The sequence below is a fragment of the Trichechus manatus genome, unplaced genomic scaffold, assembly GCF_000243295.1.
Source record: "Trichechus manatus latirostris isolate Lorelei unplaced genomic scaffold, TriManLat1.0 scaffold00108, whole genome shotgun sequence".
Lineage (NCBI taxonomy): Eukaryota > Metazoa > Chordata > Mammalia > Sirenia > Trichechidae > Trichechus > Trichechus manatus.
Genome location: NW_004444044.1, coordinates 6,658,269 through 6,679,614, shown reverse-complemented (window position 1 = coordinate 6,679,614; position 21,346 = coordinate 6,658,269). Strand labels below are relative to the sequence as shown.

Sequence of the window (21,346 nt, the reverse complement as noted above, 5' to 3'; positions counted from 1 at the left end):
ATGATAAGGAAATTTGAAGAAGAATGACTTTGTTATCTACATTACTGTGTCATCTAATGGGATTATAAAATCTTGTTGTCAATATAAATGCCTTTAAAGTTAACTTCGAGCATTTTAGCATACTACAGATTTTGAGCCTTGCCCAGTATAGCTGTAGAGTTGAGCCATGGATTGGTTAATTGAAGGTATGAGTTTAGTGAAAAAGAAGATAGGAATGAAATAGTAGAAAGAAGGAGCTTAGTGATGACAGACATAGGACCAATGGAGACAAAATTGGGAAATAATGCAGAATGTGAAAAAACAATACATAATAACACTAAAGAAACTGAAAGAAAAAGAACAAGTATAAGAGAAGAAAAATAAGAAAAAGGAAAGACCTACCACTACTGTAGCTAGCAGTTTACTTTCCACAATTCACATGCCCTAGAATATTTGGAAATTATATTTCATCTTTTATGTGGCACTGCATATCTACTATGAATATAGTCATATTTTACGTTTTTTTTTTAAAAAAAAACAGTGGTTGAATTTCTTTTAACTCCTTTTTCATGTTTTTCTCGTTTAATGGTTGTTATAGTCTATTACTTCCATCCCCTCCCCTTTTTCATGGAATGGGCAGAAACAGTCCTTAGATAAAAGAGGTATTGTTTTGCAGACATATTTTTAAAAGCATACCACTTAATGTGAATACAAGCAGGTACTAGTTTCAAATTTACGGAGTTTTTCTTTTATTTTTTCCTTCTTTGACCTATATAGATTGGAACTGTGCAGTTTTTTTCCTCCAGAGCACCTTTTTGTGTGTCAAATATCTTTTTTGCTTGTGCATAACTCTTTGATTTCTAACTGATGAATTATGAGTTTAGTAAAATCAGGAGATAGAAAAATCTTCCATATTTTGCAAACAAAGGGTATATTATGCATGAAGCATAATCAGTATAGGTCTTTTCTTGATTGCATTTAAGAGTACTCTTATTATTTTCACAGTTAATTACCACAAACTTCATAGACTGTACAGCTAAAGGAATGTTCTGAACCCTTCTCCAAATCCTAATCCCTTTAAAACCCCCCTTATATGGAGACACTTCATAACCTGTGCGGTATAAAGAATGGAATGAAGAAGAACTACTCAAAAGTCTTGTCAGATTGGTGAAGTGGTTGATAGGATTAGTTGCAGAGTACCCCAAACCTCAGAATGCATTTGAAGACATAGAATAAATTAAATTCATTGCATCTATTTTTTTTTTGTAACGATAAGAAGGAAAATTGATTTTGTGGGTAAGCGAAGCACTGTCTTTGTGTTCTATGTATTGTTATAACATAAAATTGTAATTGCTTCCAAGCCATGCTGAGGGTAGGTTCTCAGCAGTACGTTTTTGGTATCTCTTCACCTTAGACCATGGCTATGTTAAATATTTAAATATCATTATACAAAGAGAAAGTGATGAAAAACCTAAGTAATGTGCTTAGGAGTTGTGAAGGAGCAGAGATTAATTCAGAAGTTTTTTGATTAAAAAGAAATATTTCAGTATTTTTTCTGAAGGTTTTGTTTTTCCTTATAATTGAGGCTATGACAATGTGGTTTCTAAAAAAATAAGTATGATAAATTAGCCTTAAATCCTGCTTTGTTTGCATGTAAACGTGCTGCATCTTTTAAGTTAAGTCATTCCAAGTTGGGGAAGTTCATTACCCTGCTCTTTCCTTACATAATTTCCTATGAAGTCTATCAATTACAGAGAAAAATATCCATATATAAGTGGATCAAAGCATGGATTTAAAAAAGCAAAGAGAAAGAAGAGGTGATTCACTGGGTCAGACACCTTGTTTAACATTTCAGGATCAAACCAATACCAAATTCCTAAGACGTAGTAGGGAGTCCAGCAGACAGTAAATGAAGTGGCAAATGCAACTGTCATCTTTAGGGTCTTCAGCCGTGCTCTTGGTATATTGTTCTTGGATTGATTGAGTTGCAGTTCTATTAGATAGATAAAACAGTAGGTTTTGAATGACCAGTTTTCTCACGAAACCAAATAGATAAAATGGAAGACAGTCACTAGTTCAACCTGATGAATATAATGGAAACAAATTTACAAAATATTTTTAATAGTGATAATTTGTTCAAAATGCATGTTTTTATTCCAAATTTTCCACTATGTCATATAATGAATAGAAAATATCAAAGATAATAAAACCCCACAAACCAAACCCGTTACCGTCGAGTCAATTCCAACTCATAGCAACCCTACAGGACAAAGTAGAACTGCCCCGTAAGGATTCCAAGCAGTGGCTGGTGGTTTTGAACTGCTGACTTTTTGGTTAGCAGCCTAGCTCTTTAACCATTGTGTCACTAGGGCTCCATTAAAGATGATATTGCTCTTAAAAGTTTCCAGTAAACTAATCTGGGTTTGAAATATACCAAACCAGACTGGTTGCTGTCGTGTCAATTTAGAATCATAGTGACTCTGTAGGGACAGAGTACAACTGCCCTATGGGGTTTCTGAGGCTGTAAATCCTTATGGAAACAGACTGCCACACCCTCCTCCCTCAGAGTAGCTGGTGGGTTTGAACAACCATCTTTTGAAATATAGGGGTACTCAAACTCTTAAAATATAAGTTTAAGAGAGTAGAGTAAGTTTGAGCTGAGTTGAATTCTGAGTTTACAAAGAATTGTGTTTACTATATATCTGCCACTAAGTATAATAAGGATCGTGCATAGATGAAAGTCGATTGCCCAAAATTATCTAACTCAACTGTGTGCTTCTTTCTTTTATGTCCAAAATTATTTCACTTTTCACACCAGTATATCCCTTAAAAGTTCGTAGGTCACTGCTCTTTTGAAGAAATTCATTAGACTTGAATGGAATTGCTGACTTTAACAGTCAGTCTGCCTATATGAAGTTTAAGACTTAGTTCTTAGAGATAAAATGCTGCAGTTTTGAAGTGCTGAAAATCTGTTCTTGTATTTCATAATCTAGAACTGCTACTTTAAAATAAAAAATACTCTTCATATATTGTTTTTTTGAGGGAAACAGATAATGCTATTAAGAAACTGTCATGTTGCAACTACTTATTCACTGATCACCAAAGAGTGGAAATATGAAGGAAAATATTTACATGAATGATGTTTTAATTATAAAATTAATTTTTGACTGGAAACACTGAAATAGGTAATTTATTGAACACAGACTGGTTATAGATTTTTGATCAGACAAACTTAATTAGCATTTACTGAGTGCCTTGCTATGGACTTGCTCTTTTCACCCATAATTTCATTTATTTCTCAGTATCTGTGAACCTAAGTAACCTTGAAGTAGTAAATAATCAATAGGAGTAGGTACATTTAAAAAGCATCTTGGCTTATTGAGCAGAGTAGATAAATCTGAAGAAAAATATAGAGACTTCTATAACAAATTGTGTTTCTCGTCCTCTTTTGAAATATCATCACACTTGATTATCGGTTTACTGTTTACTGCCTGGGAGTCCCTGGGTGGCACAAACGGTTGAGCACTCAACTACTAACTGAAAGGATGGTGGTTCAAACCTACCCAGAAGTGCCTTGGAAGAAAGACTGGCAATCTGCTTCTGAAAGTCACAGCCTCGAAAACCCTATGGAGCACAGTTCTACTCTGCAACACATGGGTCACCATGAGTTGAAACTGACTTAATGGCATCTGGTTGTTGTTTACTGACTGTATTTCTGCTGAACCATAAACTCGGTAAGAGCAGAATAGTTACTAGGCTTGTTTTATTCACCATGGTATCCCTACCTAGCACTGTTTCCAGCAATGAGTGGTCAGTGTGTGTTAGTTAGACAGATAAAAGATTGAATGAATAGATTTAGTAGTATTTAACTACTGCTCTCTGCCTCTGCTTTTTTTCTTTTTATGCTTCTGCACTGCTCACATTTTTAAACCTTTATTTGGTATTCATCTTCTTACTCTCCCTATCACCTTCTTAGATAGCCTGGATAGAACTGAATCTCTTGAGGGTAAGATTTTGAAGGCAAATTATTTTTTGCAGTATACTTTATTGGGAGTATCAAATAACATTTTGTGCTGGCAGGGTGAAAACTGCCCAAGTACCTATTACAGAGCATCATCATAATTATCTCCTTTGGAAACGTGCTGAGTGAGCACGCTATAGTAATTAAGATGTTTTCCTTGTTAAGTTGTAACACGTATAATTTATGCACTATTCTATTGTCTTTTGGAAGTCACACCCATATAGCCATGCTTCCTTTGTAAAGTTATAAATTTTAGTTTTTGGAAATGCACCTAATTACTGAAACAAAAGAGGCACAACTACATCTGTGAAGTTTTGGATGAAATAGTTACACATTCAGCAATATTTCATATACCCAGTTCACACACATACACAAAGAAATGTGCATAGTTCATGTTGTGAAGATATAGGAAATTTGACTGTTCAGCAGAACAGCTTAATTTTAACAAGTCTACTGGCTAGCATTTAGTAGGTTGTGCTTTGTTATATTCTAGAAATCAGGTGCTTAATAATAGTGTGAGTGGTGCAAATGGTTAATGCACTGAAAGGTTGGAGTTTCTAGTCCACCCAGTGGTGTCATGGGAGAAAGGCCTTGCAGTCTGCTTCTGAAAAGTCAGCTATTGAAAACCCTATGGAGCACAGTTTTACTCTGACACACATGGGGTTACCATGAGTTGGAACTGACTCAACATCAACTGGTTTTTGGTTTTGTTATGACCCAGCAGGAACAGTTTGCTGATGCTTATCCTGAGTAAATGGTGTGATTGTCCTTTCATCTTTAATTCCATGGTGTAAATTTAGAACAGTAGGAGATATTAAATTTCCTCATCTATAAATTTCAGATAATAAAAGTACATACCACATGGGGCAGTTGTGAATATTAAATGAGTTAATGTATGTGAATTGATTAGAACAGTACCTAGTATGTAGTAAGTGCCACTCAGCTTTGAGCATTACTGTTTCAAAACTGGTTACCCAAAATTAAGACTAAATCTAATGAATACATACTGTGGGGATCCTGATGAAGTACTCGTGTCAGGGTGAAGATGATTTTTGCATTGCAGATCAACATGATGAGAAGAGGGATGATGAAGAGGCAGCTGAAGGTGAAAAGGTTATACAAGGCTTGATGCCACCATTGTGGAAAACTGCAGTGTGTTACACATTGAGAGAAAACATTGGTCTGTCCAGAGCTGTCTGCTACATGGATCATTCTGAAGATGTATAACTGTATGAGAAAATAAAAAATTAAAAAGTTATGTTACTGTCTACAAACAACATTTGTATGCCTTTTTGAAAATTTTCTGTCCTGTTTTGGCCTAGCCCTCCAATATGCTGTTGCCCAAAACGATTGTTTAGTTCCTTGGCGTCACCCTTTTGGCTTTTCTAGACAAAGTTACAAGTGAATGTTTACTTAAAATATGTTTGAGTAAGTGTGAATTAATCTATAGGATTTTGAAGTTTTTGGAAATTGTTCCAAACTTGCAGAATAATCAGCTAGGGATTAAAATCTTGTTTGTATTTTGAATTTCAAATACATTTATGCTGAGTAAACACTTTGCAAGTGATTTTGTTCATTTTTTTATCCTCAGCACCTCAAACTGTGCTTGGCATTTGGAATGTGTCCAACAAAATACATGCTTAAATTTTATTTTAGAGACAGAAGACTCCACTAAAATGTCCTTTTTTTTTAAAAAAAAGGCAAAAGACACAAACAGAAATCTCACAAGAAAGATATAAAAATGACCTCTAAATATTTGAAAATATGTTCAGCTTCACTCATGATAAAATAAATTACAACTAAAACTACCCTGAAATGCCATCTTTCACTATAAGATTGGTAAAAATTAAAAAGTGTAACATATTCTGTTGGCGAGGCTGTGAGGAAACAGACACTCTCATACATTGTTAGAATGCAAATTGGTTCAATCCTTATGGAGAGGAATTTGGCAATAACTAGCAAAACTACATATGTATTTACTTGTTAACTCAGCAATTCCACTTCCAGGAATCTACCCTGAAGATACACACCTACCCTCATGATGTGAAAATATATACACATAAAGTTATTCATTGCAGTATTGTTTGTAATAGAAAAATATTGAAAATAACCTAAATACCAATTCATCAAATAGCAACTGAATAAACTATGGTGAAACCACACAATAGAATACTATGCAGCTGTAAAAAAGAGTGAGGAAAATCCATGTATATGTATCCATATATGTGAGTGTGTGTATGTGTATATATACACGTGTATACATGTATCTCAATTGATATTTCTTCAATTCCTAGAGCTTTGTTTTTTACCACTGCCTTCAGTGCAGCTTGAGTTTCTTCCTTCAGTACCAGTGGTTCCTCATCGTATGTTATTTCCTGAAATGATTGAATGTTGTCTAGTTCTTTTTGGTACAGTCACCGTATATTTTTCATTTTATTTTGATGTTTCCTGCATCATTCAATTTTTTACCAATAGAATCCTTCAGTATTGCAATTTGTGGCTTCAGTTTTCTCTTAGTTCGTTCAACTTGAGAAATGGCGTTGTGTTCTTCCCTTTTGGTTTTCTAACTCCAGGTCTTTTCATTTTTCATCATAGTACTTTGCCTTGTCTTCTTGAGCTGCCATTTGAAGTCTTCTTTTCAGCTCTTTTACTTCATCATTTCTGCTGTTTGCTTTAGCTACTTTCCGCTACTCATCTATGTCAAGAAATTTGGAAGACGGCTACCTGGCCAACTGACTGGAAGAGATCCATCATTGTGCCCATTCCAAAGAAAGGCTATCATGTTGAACGTGGAAATTATTGAGCAATATCATTAATAACACATGCTTGCAAAATTCTGCTGAACATAATTCAAAAATGACTGAAGCTGTACATCGACAGGGAACTGCCAGAAGTTCAAGCTGGATTCAGAAGAGGACGTGGAACAAGGAATATCATTGCTGATGTCAGATCGATCTTAGCCAAAAGTAGAGAATACCAGAAAGATGTTTACCTGATTTTATCAACTCTACTAAGACATTCAACTGTGTGGATCATAACAATTTATGGATAACATTACCAAGAATGGGAATTTTATCACACTTACTTGTGCTCATGTGGAACATACACATGGTTCAAAATTGGCAAAGCTGTGTGGAAGGATTATTTAATCTGTATGCTGAACAAATAATCTGAGAAGCCAGACTATATGAAGAAGCATAAAGCATCAGAATTGGAGGAAGACTCACTAACAACCTGCAATATGCAGATGACACAACCTTGATTGCTGAAAATGAAGATGGCTTGAAGCACTTAACTGATGAAGGTCAAAGACTACAGCCTTCAATATGGATTTCACCTACATGTGAAGTGTCATAGATTGAATTGTGTTCCCCCAAAATGTCTGTCAACTTGGGTAGGCCATGATTCCCAGTATTGTGTGATTGTCTACCATTTTGTCATCTGATGTGGTTTTCCTATGTGTTGTAAATCCTGTCTCTATGATGTTGATGAGATGGGATTAGTGGCAGTTATGTTAATGAGGCCAGACTTAATTACATGATTGGATTGTATCTTGAGCCAGTCTCTTTTGAGATATAAAAGAGAGATGCAAGCAGAGAGACAGGGGACCTCATACCACCAAGAAAGCAGCCCCGGGATTTTGGCTGGGGTTCCTGCACAGAGAAGCTCCTAGACACGGGGAAGATTGATGACAGGGACCTTCCCCGAGAGTTGACAGATAGAGAAAGCCTTCTCCTGGAGCTGACACCTTGAATTTGGATTTGTAGCCTGGTAGACTGTGAGAGAATAAATTTCTCTTTGTTAAAGCCATCCACTTGTAATATTCCTGTTACAGCAGCACTAGATGACTAAGACATGAAAAAAATGAAAACCCTCACAACCGGACCAATAAACAACATCATGATAAACGGAGAAGAAATTAAAGTTGTCAACAATTTCATTCTACTTGGATCATCAGTCAGTGTCCATGGAAGCAGCAGTCAAGAAACCAAAAGACGTATTGCATTGGGCACATCTGCTGTGAAAAAACCTCTTTAAAGTTTTAAAAAGCAAAGATAAATCACTTTGATGACTAGGGTGTGTCAGACCCAAGCCACAGTCATTTCAACTGCCTCATATGCATGCAAATGTTGGATAATGAAAAAAGAAGATGGAAGAATTGATGCATTTGAACTGTGGTGCTGGCAAAGAATATTGAATATACTGTGAACTGCCAGAAGAACAAACAAATCAGTCTTAGAAGAAATACAACCAGAATGTTACTTAGAAGTGAGGATGGCGAGACTTTGGCTTGCTTACTTTGGACATGTTATCAGGAAAGACCAATGGCTAGAAAGGATATCCTCTTTGGTAAAATAGAGGACCAATGAAAAGAAGGGAAACCCTCAATGAGATGGATTGGCACAATAGCCAAAACAATGGACTTAAACATACCAAAGATCATGAAGATGGAAAAGGACCAGGCAGCATTTTCTTCAGTTATACATAAGGTTACTATCAGTCAGAGCCAACTTGATGGCATCTAACAACGAGAACAACAACAGCATATATATACATCCGCTCCTCACTTATCGACATGGTTAGGTTCCAAAGACCAGGTTGTTATATGAAAATTAGTGTTATGTGAAAATGGAGGATGACCATATCAGATCACAAAATAGAGGATGACTGTATTATTACATAACTGCCAAGTTACATCATTACAAAACTGCCAAACAACTGAGAATCATGGCTCTGCCAAGTTAACACATAACCTTAACCATCACAGCCAGCATTACTCTCACCTCATACCTCAGCGTTCATTACTGCCAGAAGTACATTGGTAATGCACAAAAATAATCGTATAGTAGATTTTTTTAAACTGTTGTCATAAATGAGAAATGTTGGATAACGAGATAGTAAGTGAGGAGTAGCTGTATCTATTTTCCAGCTGTTTCTGCTGAGAGGACCTGGAAACATTGTCATCTCAGTAGCAACAAGCTTCCACCCTAGTGCCCAGCTCTTGTTTCCTAAAACTGTTCTATACTAAAAGGAACCAAGGCTTATTGGAGAAGTGGGTGATCCCAGGGCTGGGGCAGGAAAAGTACAATATGTACCTTGATAAGCTTTTTGTGCTCAAAAGTTAGGAAATGCTCAAAGAATGATGGCCCATGTTAAAAGGACCTGTGAGCTAGCTTGAAAGAACTGTCACTGTCAAATCTAGGATAATTTAAGGATCAAAGTAAAATTAAAAAAAAAAACATCAGAGTGAATGACAAACTATTGAATAAAGTAATCTATGAGTCTATGATGATATGATTTATAAAACAACAATAGCATATAAATGGGGAAAGGAAAAAACTTTGTTAAAGTATTTCACCAACTAATAAATGTAGGAAGAATAATGGAATTAGTGATTACTATTTGGTAATTACTATAATAATTCATTCAGGCAAGAATCATCATTGGATGATAAAAATAGTGGGTGAAAATTTGAGGAGTAATAGGAAATTTACATATTCTCAGTTATCTAACAACAGGTTATTCATTACAAAGAATAAAATTATAACTTTGTAGTTATAACTAAAAAAATTAACATTGCTAATAATGGGACCAACTGCACTGAGAAGAACTTTTTGGTATTTCTGCTAAAAGTACATAACCTGAATCTAATCATGAGAAAACATCAGACAAACCCAAACTGAGGGGCATTCCATGAAATAACTGGCCTACACTCTTAAAAATATCAGTGTCATGAAACAAACAAAAAAAGCAGAGGAACTATTCAAGATAAAGGAGACTAAGGAGACATGAGAACTGAATACACTGCATGATATTGGATTTCTTTTTGTTATAAAGGACATTGTTAGGATAACTGGCGAGATCTGAATAAGGTCTATAGTTTAAATAATAATATTGTATCAGTGCTAATGTTCTGATTTTGATAATGGTACTGTGAAAGATAATTGATATGTGAGAGAAATCTTTGTCTTTAGGAAACACAGGTTGAAATATTTAGGGGCAAAGAAGCATCATGTCTGCCATTTACTCTTAAACAATTCAGAATAAAAAATATATGTATAAGAGAGAATAAAGCAAAGAAACAAATATGGTAAATGTTAATATTTGGGGACTCTGGGTGGGTGATATATATCAGATATCTAGGAGTTCTTTGTATTATTCTATTATTCTTACAGGACTCTGAGTGGGTGAAATATATCCAGATATCCAGGAGTTCCTTGTATTATTGTATTTTTCTTGCAGTCTTTTTCTAAGTGTGAAATTATCTACAAAAGAAAAAAAAAAGCTTTTCTGCTAAGAAATTTCACTTGACTATGAGACTCACATTATTAAAATGAGAGCATAAAAGAGTGCAAACACTTTTGAACTTATGGCCAGTAAATTTAAACAAGAAGTTTGCATGATTTCTTTTACTTTAAAGAAATGAGGGAACCATACTCATACTTTTTAGTTTTACAATTGAATTAAGAAATTATAGTTTAATTTAAGTAAATTAAGAGGCCTAGGTTTTCCTTCCTTTTTGAAGAATGATGGGAGTAGAAATAGAATATGACTGTTTTCTAAATAATACTAGAAAATATTTCCTTTCTTCCTTTGGTAGAGAAAATTACCCTGTTCTTAAGATTTGTAATTCCAGTTTCATAATAGAAATACAAAAATCCAGGTCTTTTCTCAATTTTAAGGGAAAAAACCTGGCCAACCGACTAGAAGAGATCCATATTTGTGTGCATTCCAAAGAAAGGTGATCCAAGATAATGTGGAAATTACTGAACAATATCATTAATACCCATGCAAGTAAAATTTTGCTGAAGATAATTAAAAAATGGTTGCAGCAGTACATCGACAGGGAACTGCTAGAAATTCAAGCTCAATTCAGAAGAGGATATGGAAGGAAGGATATCATTGCTGATGCTAGATGGATCTTGGCTGAAAGCAGAGAATACCAGAAAGATGTTTACCTCTATTTTATTGACTATGCATAGGCATTCAACTGTGTGGGTCATAACAAATTATGGAGAACATTGCGAAGAATGGGAATTCCAGAACACTTAATTGTGCTCATGAGGAACCTGTACATAGACTAAGAGGCAGTTGTTCATGGTTTAAAATCAGGAAAGGTGTGTATCAGAGTTGTATCCTTTAACCATACTTATTCAATCTATGTGCTAAGAAGCTGGACTATATGAAGAAGAACGCAGCATCAGGATTGGAGGAACACTTACTAATAACCTCTGATATGCAGATGACACAGTCTTGCTTGCTGAAAGTGAAGAGGACTTAAAACACTGATGAAGATCAAAGACCTCAGCCTTCAGTATGTATTGCACTTCAACTGGACCTATAAGCAACATCGTGATTAATGGAAAAAAGATTGAAGTTGTCATGGAGTTCATTTTACTTGGATCCACAGTCAACGCCCATGGGAGCTGCAGTAAGGAAGTCAAAGGATGTATTGCATTGGGCAAATCTGCTGCAGATCTCTTTAAAGTGTTAAAAAGCAAAGATGCTACTTTGAGGACTAAAGTACGCCTGACCCAAGCTATATTTTTGATCGCCTCGTGTATGTGGAAGCTGGACGATGAATAAGGAAGACCGTAGAGGAATTGATGTATTTGAATTATGGTGTTGGTGAAGAATATTGAATGTACTGTGGACTGCCAGAAGAACGCACAGCTCTGCTTTGAAAGAAGTACAGCCAGAATGCTCCTTAAAAGGAGCTATAGAGTTACTGTGAGTGGGAATTGACTCGATGGCAACATGTTAAGTGTCACACAGAGCAGTGAGTAGGAAATAAAAAATCTACTACCACTGTGCGATTTGGTGAAAATTTCTTGTCTTTGGACCTCAATTTGCTTCTCTTTGAAATGAGTGGAGAATAACTCCTGCTGAGATGATTCCAGATTGTTATGAGGAACAGATCAATTTAACAGATAAAATTATTAGAAAAGCTCAAAATGCCAGACAGATGGGAGCTATTGCTGTTATTGTTATGTGTTATTACTTTTATTATTATTATTTTTATTTACATAAAACATAAGTGCAATTTAGATATTAGTGTGTCTTCAACACAACGGAAAACAGTATACGTGGAACAGTGCTTGGGTCTTTCCATATTAAAAATTGGTTAGCATTGACTTGCTTATGTCTGGGGGGGAAAAAAAAGGAAGGATGACGAGACTTTGTCTTACGTACTTTGGACATGTTATCAGGAGGGACCAGTCCCTGGAGAAGGACATCATGCTTGGTAAAATAGAGGGTCAGCAAAAAAGAGGAATACCCTCAATGAGATGGACTGACACAATGGCTACAACAGTGGGCTTAAACACAGCAATGATTGTAGAGATGTCGCAGTACCGGGCAGTGTTTCGTTCTGTTGTACATAGGGTTGCTATGAGTCGAACTGACTCAATGGCATCTAACAAGAGAAAAAAGTATTATTAAACTGATCCATTAGAGGGCGACCAATGATCATAATATCAGCCTTAAAGTCAGGAACCCCAAACAAGTGGTTCAGCTAATTCTGTCTCATTATCCAGACTAACTCTTTCCAAAATTACAAAGTGAGCCCTTCAGTTTTTCATACTTCTTTGCATTGTGACCTTATTTAAAGTTCTGTTTTGAATTTTACCCAACAGATATTGTGAGTTGGAGTCTTTGAAAGGTTATTTCACATAGAACCTGAAAATAACCAAACTCGTTGCTGTCCAGTTGATTCCGACTCACAGTGACCCTACAGGACATAGTAGAACTGCCCCATAGGGTTTCCAAGGAGCTGCTGGTGGATTTGAACCGCTAACCTTTTGGTTAGCAGCCAAACTCTTAATCACTGTGCCACCAGGTCTCCAGAACCTGAAACAGAGCCTTATGTTTCTTTAAAGTCTAAACTACTTTCCTGCTCACCTCCCCAACTAGGCTTGGCACCAGATGAACTGAATTTGACTTTCTGCTCTGCAGTGGACCTCAGTTTCACTCTAATATTTCATGTTTTAAAGATACAACAATTAAATTTTCAACTGTAGTGACTTTGAGATATAGTACAGGATTCAAATTAATGGTTATCATCTTTATTCATCAAATACTTATTTTTAGAGAAACTCCTTGGTAAAAATAACTATATTAGCTGCTTTCTGTCATAAAAGATGATCAAGATATATCAAGGAGTTACATTTCTGGTAGGAGAGATACAGCATGTACCTGATACGTGTAATATAAGATAGATGGTGTTAAGTTACAAAAGAGAGGTAAAGTGCTGTGGAAATTCAGAATCTTACTTGCCCAAAAACTGATTTGTTTTAGGTTTGGTTCAAATTTGTTTCGGGCGCCAAGGCCATGTTAATTTCGAATGATTAACATAGGAATCTACTTTACTTCTAGTGATTTATACCTTGGGTTATGTTTCTTCACATTTCTTTTATTCCTTACCCTAGTTCTCATTAGTATTTGTTTTATTTCACCGTAAACTAGAGCATTCTTTTGTCTTCTTCTTTACAGTCAACTGTAGATGCTCATCCCTTCTTAGAATATTATATTTAACCTTCACCTTACCCCAATAACTAATCTTTTCCGAAGGTAATTATCTTCAGGTGATGTGCTTTAGTTTCTTGGTCTATAAAATGGAGATAATAGTAGTTAGTATCTGTTTCTAGGGGCTGTCATGAGAGTTAAATGAGTTAATATATGTAAAGCACTTAGAATAATGCCTGGTATGCAGTTGTTGTTGTTAGCTTCCATTGAGTTTACTTTGACTCATGGAGACCTTATGTACGATAGACCAAAATGTTGCCTGGTCCTGCATCATTCTCACAATTAACAGCATGTTTGAGTCCATCATTGTGGCTGTTATTCCAATCCATCTCACCAACAATCTCCCATGCCCTGATTGGCCCTCTACTTTACCAAACATGGTATCCTCCTCCAGTGACTGATCGCTCCTGATGATGTGTTCAAAGCAAGTGAGTTGGACAATGTTCTGTTGTTATCTGTGTGGTTTTCCTTGGCTAATTTTCAAAAATAGATCACCACTCCTTTCTTCCTAGTCTGTCTTAGTCTGGAAACTGCTGAAACCTGTCCACCATGGGTGACCCTGCTGGATATTTGAAATACTGGTGGCATAGCTTCGAACATCATAGCAACGTGCAAGCCACCACAGTACGGCTGGTGGGGCACACAATTAGCAGTATATAAATCTTAATTATTATAATTGAGACACACAACTTATAAATATGGATGTATATCAATTTACTTATGTATTTATAAATATATAACGTATTTTTCCTGATGCCTCTTACCTATCTATTTCACCTTAAACTTTTCTCTCATGTTCTTTCCTTTTAGCCTCCTACAGGAAAAAAGGAAATAATGTGGTATAATGTAGTGGTTAAAAGCTCTGTTATTGAGTTAACTAGATGTATTGACACCTCCACTTATTAGGTGATATCTTGGACATCTTATGTAATATTCTTAGCCTTAGTTTTTTTTTTTTTAATGTGTAAAATAAGGATAATAATTGTACCTAATTTATGGGATTGTTGGGAGGATTATATTCAATATACATGCAAAAGCATATAGCACAATTCCTGGAATATATGTATATCCTAAATAACTACTATTTATCATCATTATCATTATTGTTGTTGTTATATCTGTTACTATATACTGCTACTATGTTCCAGCACAATGCCTGGCATATTGTACCCATATGATAAATATTTATTTAAACTGCTTGCCAAGTTCTGAAGTGCATTCTAGCCTTGTAAATTCTTTATGTGTCAAGACAACCCTCCACAGATCTTTAGACCATGCATCTGTATACCAAAGACTAAGGGAGTGACTCATATATCTTGCTGACAGTCCTGGGTTAACTGTAGAGTTTAAAAAGTGCCCATGTGTAATGCTCCATATTAACAGAGATAAGCTAATGGTATGAACTCTTTCTGCAAATAATCTGCTTCTTTAGAAATTGTGTGATCTTAGATAACACTCATTGGAAACTATGTGATTTTTAATTAGCTATGGACACTCCTAATTCAGGAAATGTTTTCTCTTCACTCTTCAAGATGTAGTTACCAGCCTAAGCACAGATGGTCTTAAATCAGGTATACTCCCCAGGCATGTTTGTTGCCTTTTCTTTTTCTTTCATTTTAATCTTAATTTTGCTATTTATGCCTCCAAGACTTGAATTTTTATGCTCTGGCAAATATAGCTTTCAGGGTGAGTTAGGATAGTTTTGTGACTAGGGAGTAGGTTGACCAAATTTACTAACCAATCAGAATGAATGTTACAATTTGGAGAAATGTGAAATAACCAACTTTTATATAAGCATTTTTCTTTGCTGTTTCTTAAAGGACCATCCATTTTCATACTCATTTTTCTCTATTTTCTACTCTCCTGATTTCAAAAACCTATTATGAAGGAAGGAAGAAAAGCAGGAAGAAAGAAGGAAAGGAAAGAAATGAACATTAATTAAGTATAAAGTCTTGTACTAGTTGATTTTATGTATTTTATTCTTTACAATTACCCTTTTAAACTGAGAAAGGTTAAGTAATTTTCTCAGAATCACATAGTTTGTAAGAGACAGTATTGAAATTTTAACTTAATTTTGTTTAAATCCAATACCAATGTCATTTCTACTGTTCCATCGGCTTTCAAACTTTGTTGCAGGGAACTTAGTTGCAGACTGTGACTGGGAGCTAGTGAAAACCCAGGCAGAGGAGTTGCCCTCCTTTATCCCTGTTTCAACCACATCAGTTCCATTTATATTTGTTTCTTGGGATTCCACATATTGTTGTTTTTAGGTGCCATTGAGTCAGTTCCGATTCATAACAACCCTATGTACAACAGAACGAAACACTGCCCATCCTGCCCCATCCTCACAATCGTTGTTGTGCTTGAGCCCATCATTGTAGCCATGATGTGAATCCGTCTCGTTGAGGGTCTTCTTTTTTGCTAACTCTCTATTTTATCACACATGATGTCCTTCTCCAGGGACTGATCCCTCCACATAGGATTTTTTTTTTTTTTAATTTCTATTGCTAGTACAGAGCTTGAAAGTTAGTGTGCTGTACTGCCAAAACTTCTCAAAACACATCCCCAAAATACCATAGATCTTCCCTTCTGAGGTTAGTAACCATTAAAATGAAAAACCAAGGTGGCCAAATTGGTATTTGGACACTTTGAACTCTGATGAAGTGTCATGAATTCCCAGCCCTGGGTTGTGACAATTAGCTTGTTACTTTTTTTTTTTTTAAACTAAGTTATGGTAATAGAAAATCGATGTATAGAACGAAAGGTGAAGATTAAAGTTACCCTTTCAATGTAAATTAGTCACCCTAGGATGATCCTTTGTCAATGGGCTTACTCAAAGAGTGTGGTGAAGCATGAGGCGTGTGTCACAATCTAGAAATAAAAAAGCCCTCTCTATCTCTCATCTTCCCCATCAAATAGTTGTAGTATTAAACTCTCAAAAACCCATTGCCATTGAGTCGATTCCAACTCATAGCGACCCTATAGGATAGAGTAGAACTGCCCCATAGGTTTTCAAGTCTGTAATCTTTATGGAAGCCGACAGCCACATCTTTCTCCCGCAGAGTGGCTGGTGGATTTGAACTACTGACCTTTTGGTTAGCAGCTGAATGCTTAACCACTGCACCACCAGGGCTCCTCATGTCATATAAGTCAAGGGTTAAAACATTTTTTTTTCATGGAGCTAGCAGAGATCTATACTAAAAGGAAAAACTGGACTTAATAAAAAGACATGAGTTTAACAGGCCAAGTGACATTGGAAAAAATCAATGAATCCCTTTAAGCCAGTGTTTTTTGAGCTGCAGGGTGTGCCCATCAGTGAGTTGTAACTAACCTTGAAAAATGAATGGAACAGAGTAGAATATTTATTTCATGAAACCTTTTTTCAGTTGTGTATGAAAGAAGAAGAGATAGACTAGGTCATGATGTAGTATGTATTTCTCTGACTTTCTGCGAAAAAGGGTTTGAATGCCATTGCTTTGAAAGGTTTAGACCTTAGTTTTCTTATATGTGAAGTGGAGATAATAACACTGCTCTTATGTATTTCACAGAGTTAATATAAATATCAAGTAAGATTGTATTATGTATGTGAGGCTTTTCAGGAAACTTTAACAAAATGCCTTATAAATTTAAAGTGTTTCTGTAAGTAAAGAAGAGTCATTTGTTTTATGAAGTAAAATAATTCAAATCATTTTCTGTGGCTCATATTCACGTAAATCTGTCAGGTAGAGTAATATGTTTGAGGTCAGGTTATTACAAGAAATTCCCAAACAATTCAAAATTTTTATTTTCATTTTACTACATCAAGATAGAAAAATATTTGGCATAAACTTTCTGTTATTGCTGTGATGTATTTAAAATAACTGAATTAATAAATCAGAATTTTATTTATAGGTTCTGGAATAGTCCTTTGAAGGAGTGACATTGTGGGTTTGCCTTTCAGTTATTATCAAATATTGACCTGTTTATATTGCTGTTTGTTTCACCTGCATCAGAATCTCAAATTACCAACTACTTTTCAGCTAGCTGTACTTATATGAAGACTTCATATTGCTGATGTTATGTCGTGAAGGAAATGTTTTTACCTCTTTCTTTCATAGCCTGCCTTCCTCCACCTTCAAACAAACAGACAGACTGACAAGCAGACAAACAAATGAATAGTCCTCTTACCAGCCTACCTGTTTACTTCAGTGGTTTTACTATTCAGACTCTGTGCCTAAAAATATTGGAGCTTTATTTTACTCTGCTCTATTATTAACTCCCTAAATCCAACTTGTTGCCAAACTGTTTTTCATTTGAAATATCCCTCTTACTGTCAATTCCCTCTAACATCACCTTAGCCACTCACCTAATCACATCATTGCCAGATGGTTAATGCACTCAGCTGCTAACCGAAAAGTTGGAGGTTTGAGTCCACCCAGAGGTGCCTCAGAAGAAAGGCTTGGCGACCTACTTCTGAAAACTCAGCCATTGAAAACCTATGGAGCACAGTTCTACTCTGACACATATAGGGCTGCCATGAGTTGAAATTGACTCAGTGACAACTGGTTACTGTTTTAAACTGCAGTGACAGAATTCTTAAAGTTTCCATTCAAGAAATTGCAAATAGGACAAGTTGTAAATACTTCCTACCTATGAAGATTCCACAGTTCTTAAAAATTCTGTCAATTAACCATTATATTCATGTCAACCGGAGCAAAAGAAAAAATAGATGGAAGGAAAGAATGGGAATGGGGTCAATTTTGAGAATAGCTACCTTTTTTGGGAAGCATTTACTATATACCAGAAATTATGCTAGACATGTTAATACATTATTCGTTTAATCATCACAAAAGCCATATGAGGTAGACATTTCCCCATTTTATAAGTAAAAGAACTGAAATCCACAGAGGTTAGGTAATTTTCCCAAGATAACACAGCAAAGCCAGGATTAAACTCCACTCGCTCTGACTTCCAGATCCCAAGATTGTAAAGATAATGCAATACTGCCTTTGATAAGACCTTTACTCAAGTTTGGGTAGGAAATCTGTGTTCTCCATATCCAAACAAGTTCATAAATAATGTTTACCTGTGGTCCAGCAAAGACACTACTGAGGATCCAGGCCAGGCTGATCATGGACCGTCTGAGCTTACTGTAGCTTTTCACAGCTATGGGCCTCGTGATGGCCAGGGACCGATCCAGGCTGATCACTACCATCATAAAGGCTGGGGCATACATGGAGAAAAGCTTCAGATAGCTGAGGACTTTGCAGAGGAACTCTCCAGCATACCATTGGACTGTAATGTTCCACATTCCATCCAGTGGCATGACAATCAGAGTCTCCAGCAGGTTGGCTAAGGTCAGATGTTTTAAAAGCACCTTCATTCGTGAGAGCTTTTTCCCTTTCGCTTTCTTTTGAGTCCACTTCTGAAGTTTCCACAAGAAAGAAGCATTAAAGGTTGTGGAAAGTAGAAAAAGGAAGAAAGTAACTATCACTCGGATCTTTCCGGATAACGTCAGGGTGGGGAGGTTGCTCTGCATCAGCAGGATGCTGTTGTTGATGGCTGAGCAGTGATTTTGATTCTGTTCAGGAGAGGCACTGTTTGCCATAATTCCCTATTGATACAGCTTCAGGGCTTGTATTTCTGGTACTTCTGATGTTTTATTGTAACCAAATCCAAAGTCCTGTTTTATTTCTGCCTTCTTTGGATGGAAACGTCACAGGTTTAGACTTATGTCAGATTTTGTCTCTGAGATACTTTGGGTTTAATGTAAAAGATCAAGGTGAACTTGTTTTGAGGGTTTATAATCCAACAGAGTGCTGAAACAGATCATGCCAAAAACATTTTGAGGGCCAAGTGTAACTGTAGCACCTCAGCAGATGGCCTGGTTTTCACAACATTTTTCCTAAGTAAAACCTGATTGACTAATGGCATTATTAAAACAAGTTTAATGAAGAGATTTTTTTAAAACCTCTTTTAAGTGTTAGCGTTCTGTTAAACAGACATGTAAAATAAAAATGAAAAAAAGATAAAATACTCGATTCAGTTAAAATCTGTTGTCTTAAGAAATTAATATGTTTCTCAAAAACATTTCTTTGTTTTCTTTTTCAGATGCACATTAAACATTTAAACACTAAACAAATATTTTCACTTAAAACCATTGTCTACAAAACATCAAAATTAACACCTTACTGATTAAAATCAGTTTGATCTAATGCAAATTGGACTATATTCAAATTAACCAATGAATCAAAATGGTCAGATTATCCATGTTTAACTTAGAGTAAAAATTACTAGCCATCTTTTGATTATTGCCTTGGTTTTATAATTATCTAAATATTGAACTTGCCATTATTGCACATTATTGAATATGATAACTAGGTATTTGAGAGAATACTGGATAAATGCTGTAACAGCAGTTATTTTGTTGTTATTGACCAATACCAACCCTATGTACAATAGAACGAAACACTGTCTGATCCTGCACCATCCTCACATTTGCACTTTATATACATTTATATAAATATAATATAAATATTGATATTTCTTTATGTGTTATCATTTCATGTTGGGGCCACTGCCATGTCACTGCTTTAACTTTCATGTGAGTGTTTGAGTATATTATTTACCAGTACTGGGTTGACTTACATTGGAATTATTAAATTACCAGCTTGATTTATGTCTTCTAGTTTCCTTCTGACAGCCAAAACAAGAAAATGTTAAGGATAAAGGTGGATATTTTGACTCAGATGATCCATACTTGTGGATACGTTTGTTTGTTCATTCAGTCTTCGTAGTAGGTTGAATGGTCGTTCCTAAGAAGACATGTCAGCGTCCTAACTTCTGGAACGTGTGAATGTGACCTTATTTGCAAAAAAGGTCTTTGTGGATAATTAAATTAAGGATCTCTACATGAGATCATCCTGGATTATTGGGGTGGGACCAAAGTCCAATGCTAAGTGTCCGTATAAGAGACAACAGAGAAGACAGAGAGAAGGCCATGTGAAGATGGAGGCAGAGGTTGGAGTTATGCAGAAATAAGGAATGCCTGGATCCAGCAGAAGCTGAAAGGCTCAAGAAAGGATTCTCCCCTAAGACTTTTGAAGGAGTATAGCCCTACTGACATCTTTATTTTAGGCTTCTGGCCTCCAGAACTGTGAGAGAATAAAGTTCTGTTGTTTAAACCCCCAAATTTGTGGTAGTTTGCAGCCCTAGGAAACTAATATTCATTAATTTAATTTATTTAATATATTTATTTATTTAATAGTTACTGAATATCAACTTATATTCATTTATCAAATAACTACTGAATACCATACATATGTTAGATATTATATATGTGTATATATGTTAGCTATTACAGGTGATACAAAGGTGAATAAGGCATCATCTAGGCCTTTAAGGAGTTTATTTGTTACTATAGAAAATTGTTATTGTATGCTGTCCAGTTGATTCTGACTGCAAGCAACCGTATATGACGGAGTAGAGCTGCCCTATAGGGGTTCCTATGCTGTAATTTTTACGGGAGCAGATTGCCAGGTCTTTTGTCCCATGAAGCTGCTGGTGGGTTTGAAACATTGACCTTTGGGTTAGAAGCTGAGTGCTTAACCATTGCACCACCAGGGCTCTTTCCTATACAAGATTAGTAAGTATATTGAGCATATCTTATGTGCCTCGTCGTATTCCTTCTGTGCTGGCTGCCTCCCAGATCCTGAGCAGCTTATACCAGTTGCTTACCTGGCCTCCCTCTTAGCTGTCAGCACATGCTCAGAATTACTGTTTCTTCTCACTACTTTCAGACTTGGTTGAAATATTATACTGTAGGACATGGGACTTGGCTTC

The 21,346-nt window shown here is 35.8% G+C and overlaps 1 protein-coding gene across 2 annotated transcripts; it reads right to left on the bottom strand.

Moving 5' to 3' along the window:
* Positions 1 to 1,279: 1,279 nt before the first annotated feature.
* GNRHR (gonadotropin releasing hormone receptor) lies at positions 1,280 to 20,698 on the bottom strand. Of its 2 annotated transcripts, none has more exons than XM_004383341.2 (3): positions 18,591 to 20,698; positions 5,008 to 5,227; positions 1,280 to 1,972 (listed from the first exon to the last, which is right to left on the bottom strand). In XM_004383341.2, exons 1-3 carry the CDS (start codon positions 19,110 to 19,112, stop codon positions 1,728 to 1,730), a joined length of 987 nt encoding a protein of 328 aa, XP_004383398.1. In that variant the 5' UTR covers positions 19,113 to 20,698; the 3' UTR covers positions 1,280 to 1,727. The 2 variants fall into 2 exon arrangements, with proteins under 2 accessions (XP_004383398.1, XP_004383399.1); XM_004383342.2 differs by having other exon boundaries at positions 5,008 to 5,099.
* Between the last annotated feature and the right edge of the window lie 648 nt (positions 20,699 to 21,346).

What these genes read in the sequence shown, in the direction of transcription:
- GNRHR (XM_004383341.2), bottom strand. Translation starts at nt 19,112, where the DNA reads ATGGCAAACAGTGCCTCTCCTGAACAGAATCAAAATCACTGCTCAGCC. An exon ending in GTGTCTTTGCTGGACCACAG is followed by an intron (nt 5,228 to 18,590) that starts GTAAACATTATT and finishes TTTCTCATACAG; the next exon opens with TTATACATCTTCAGAATGAT. An exon ending in ACTTCATCAGGATCCCCACA is followed by an intron (nt 1,973 to 5,007) that starts GTATGTATTCAT and finishes TCTATCTAATAG; the next exon opens with AACTGCAACTCAATCAATCC.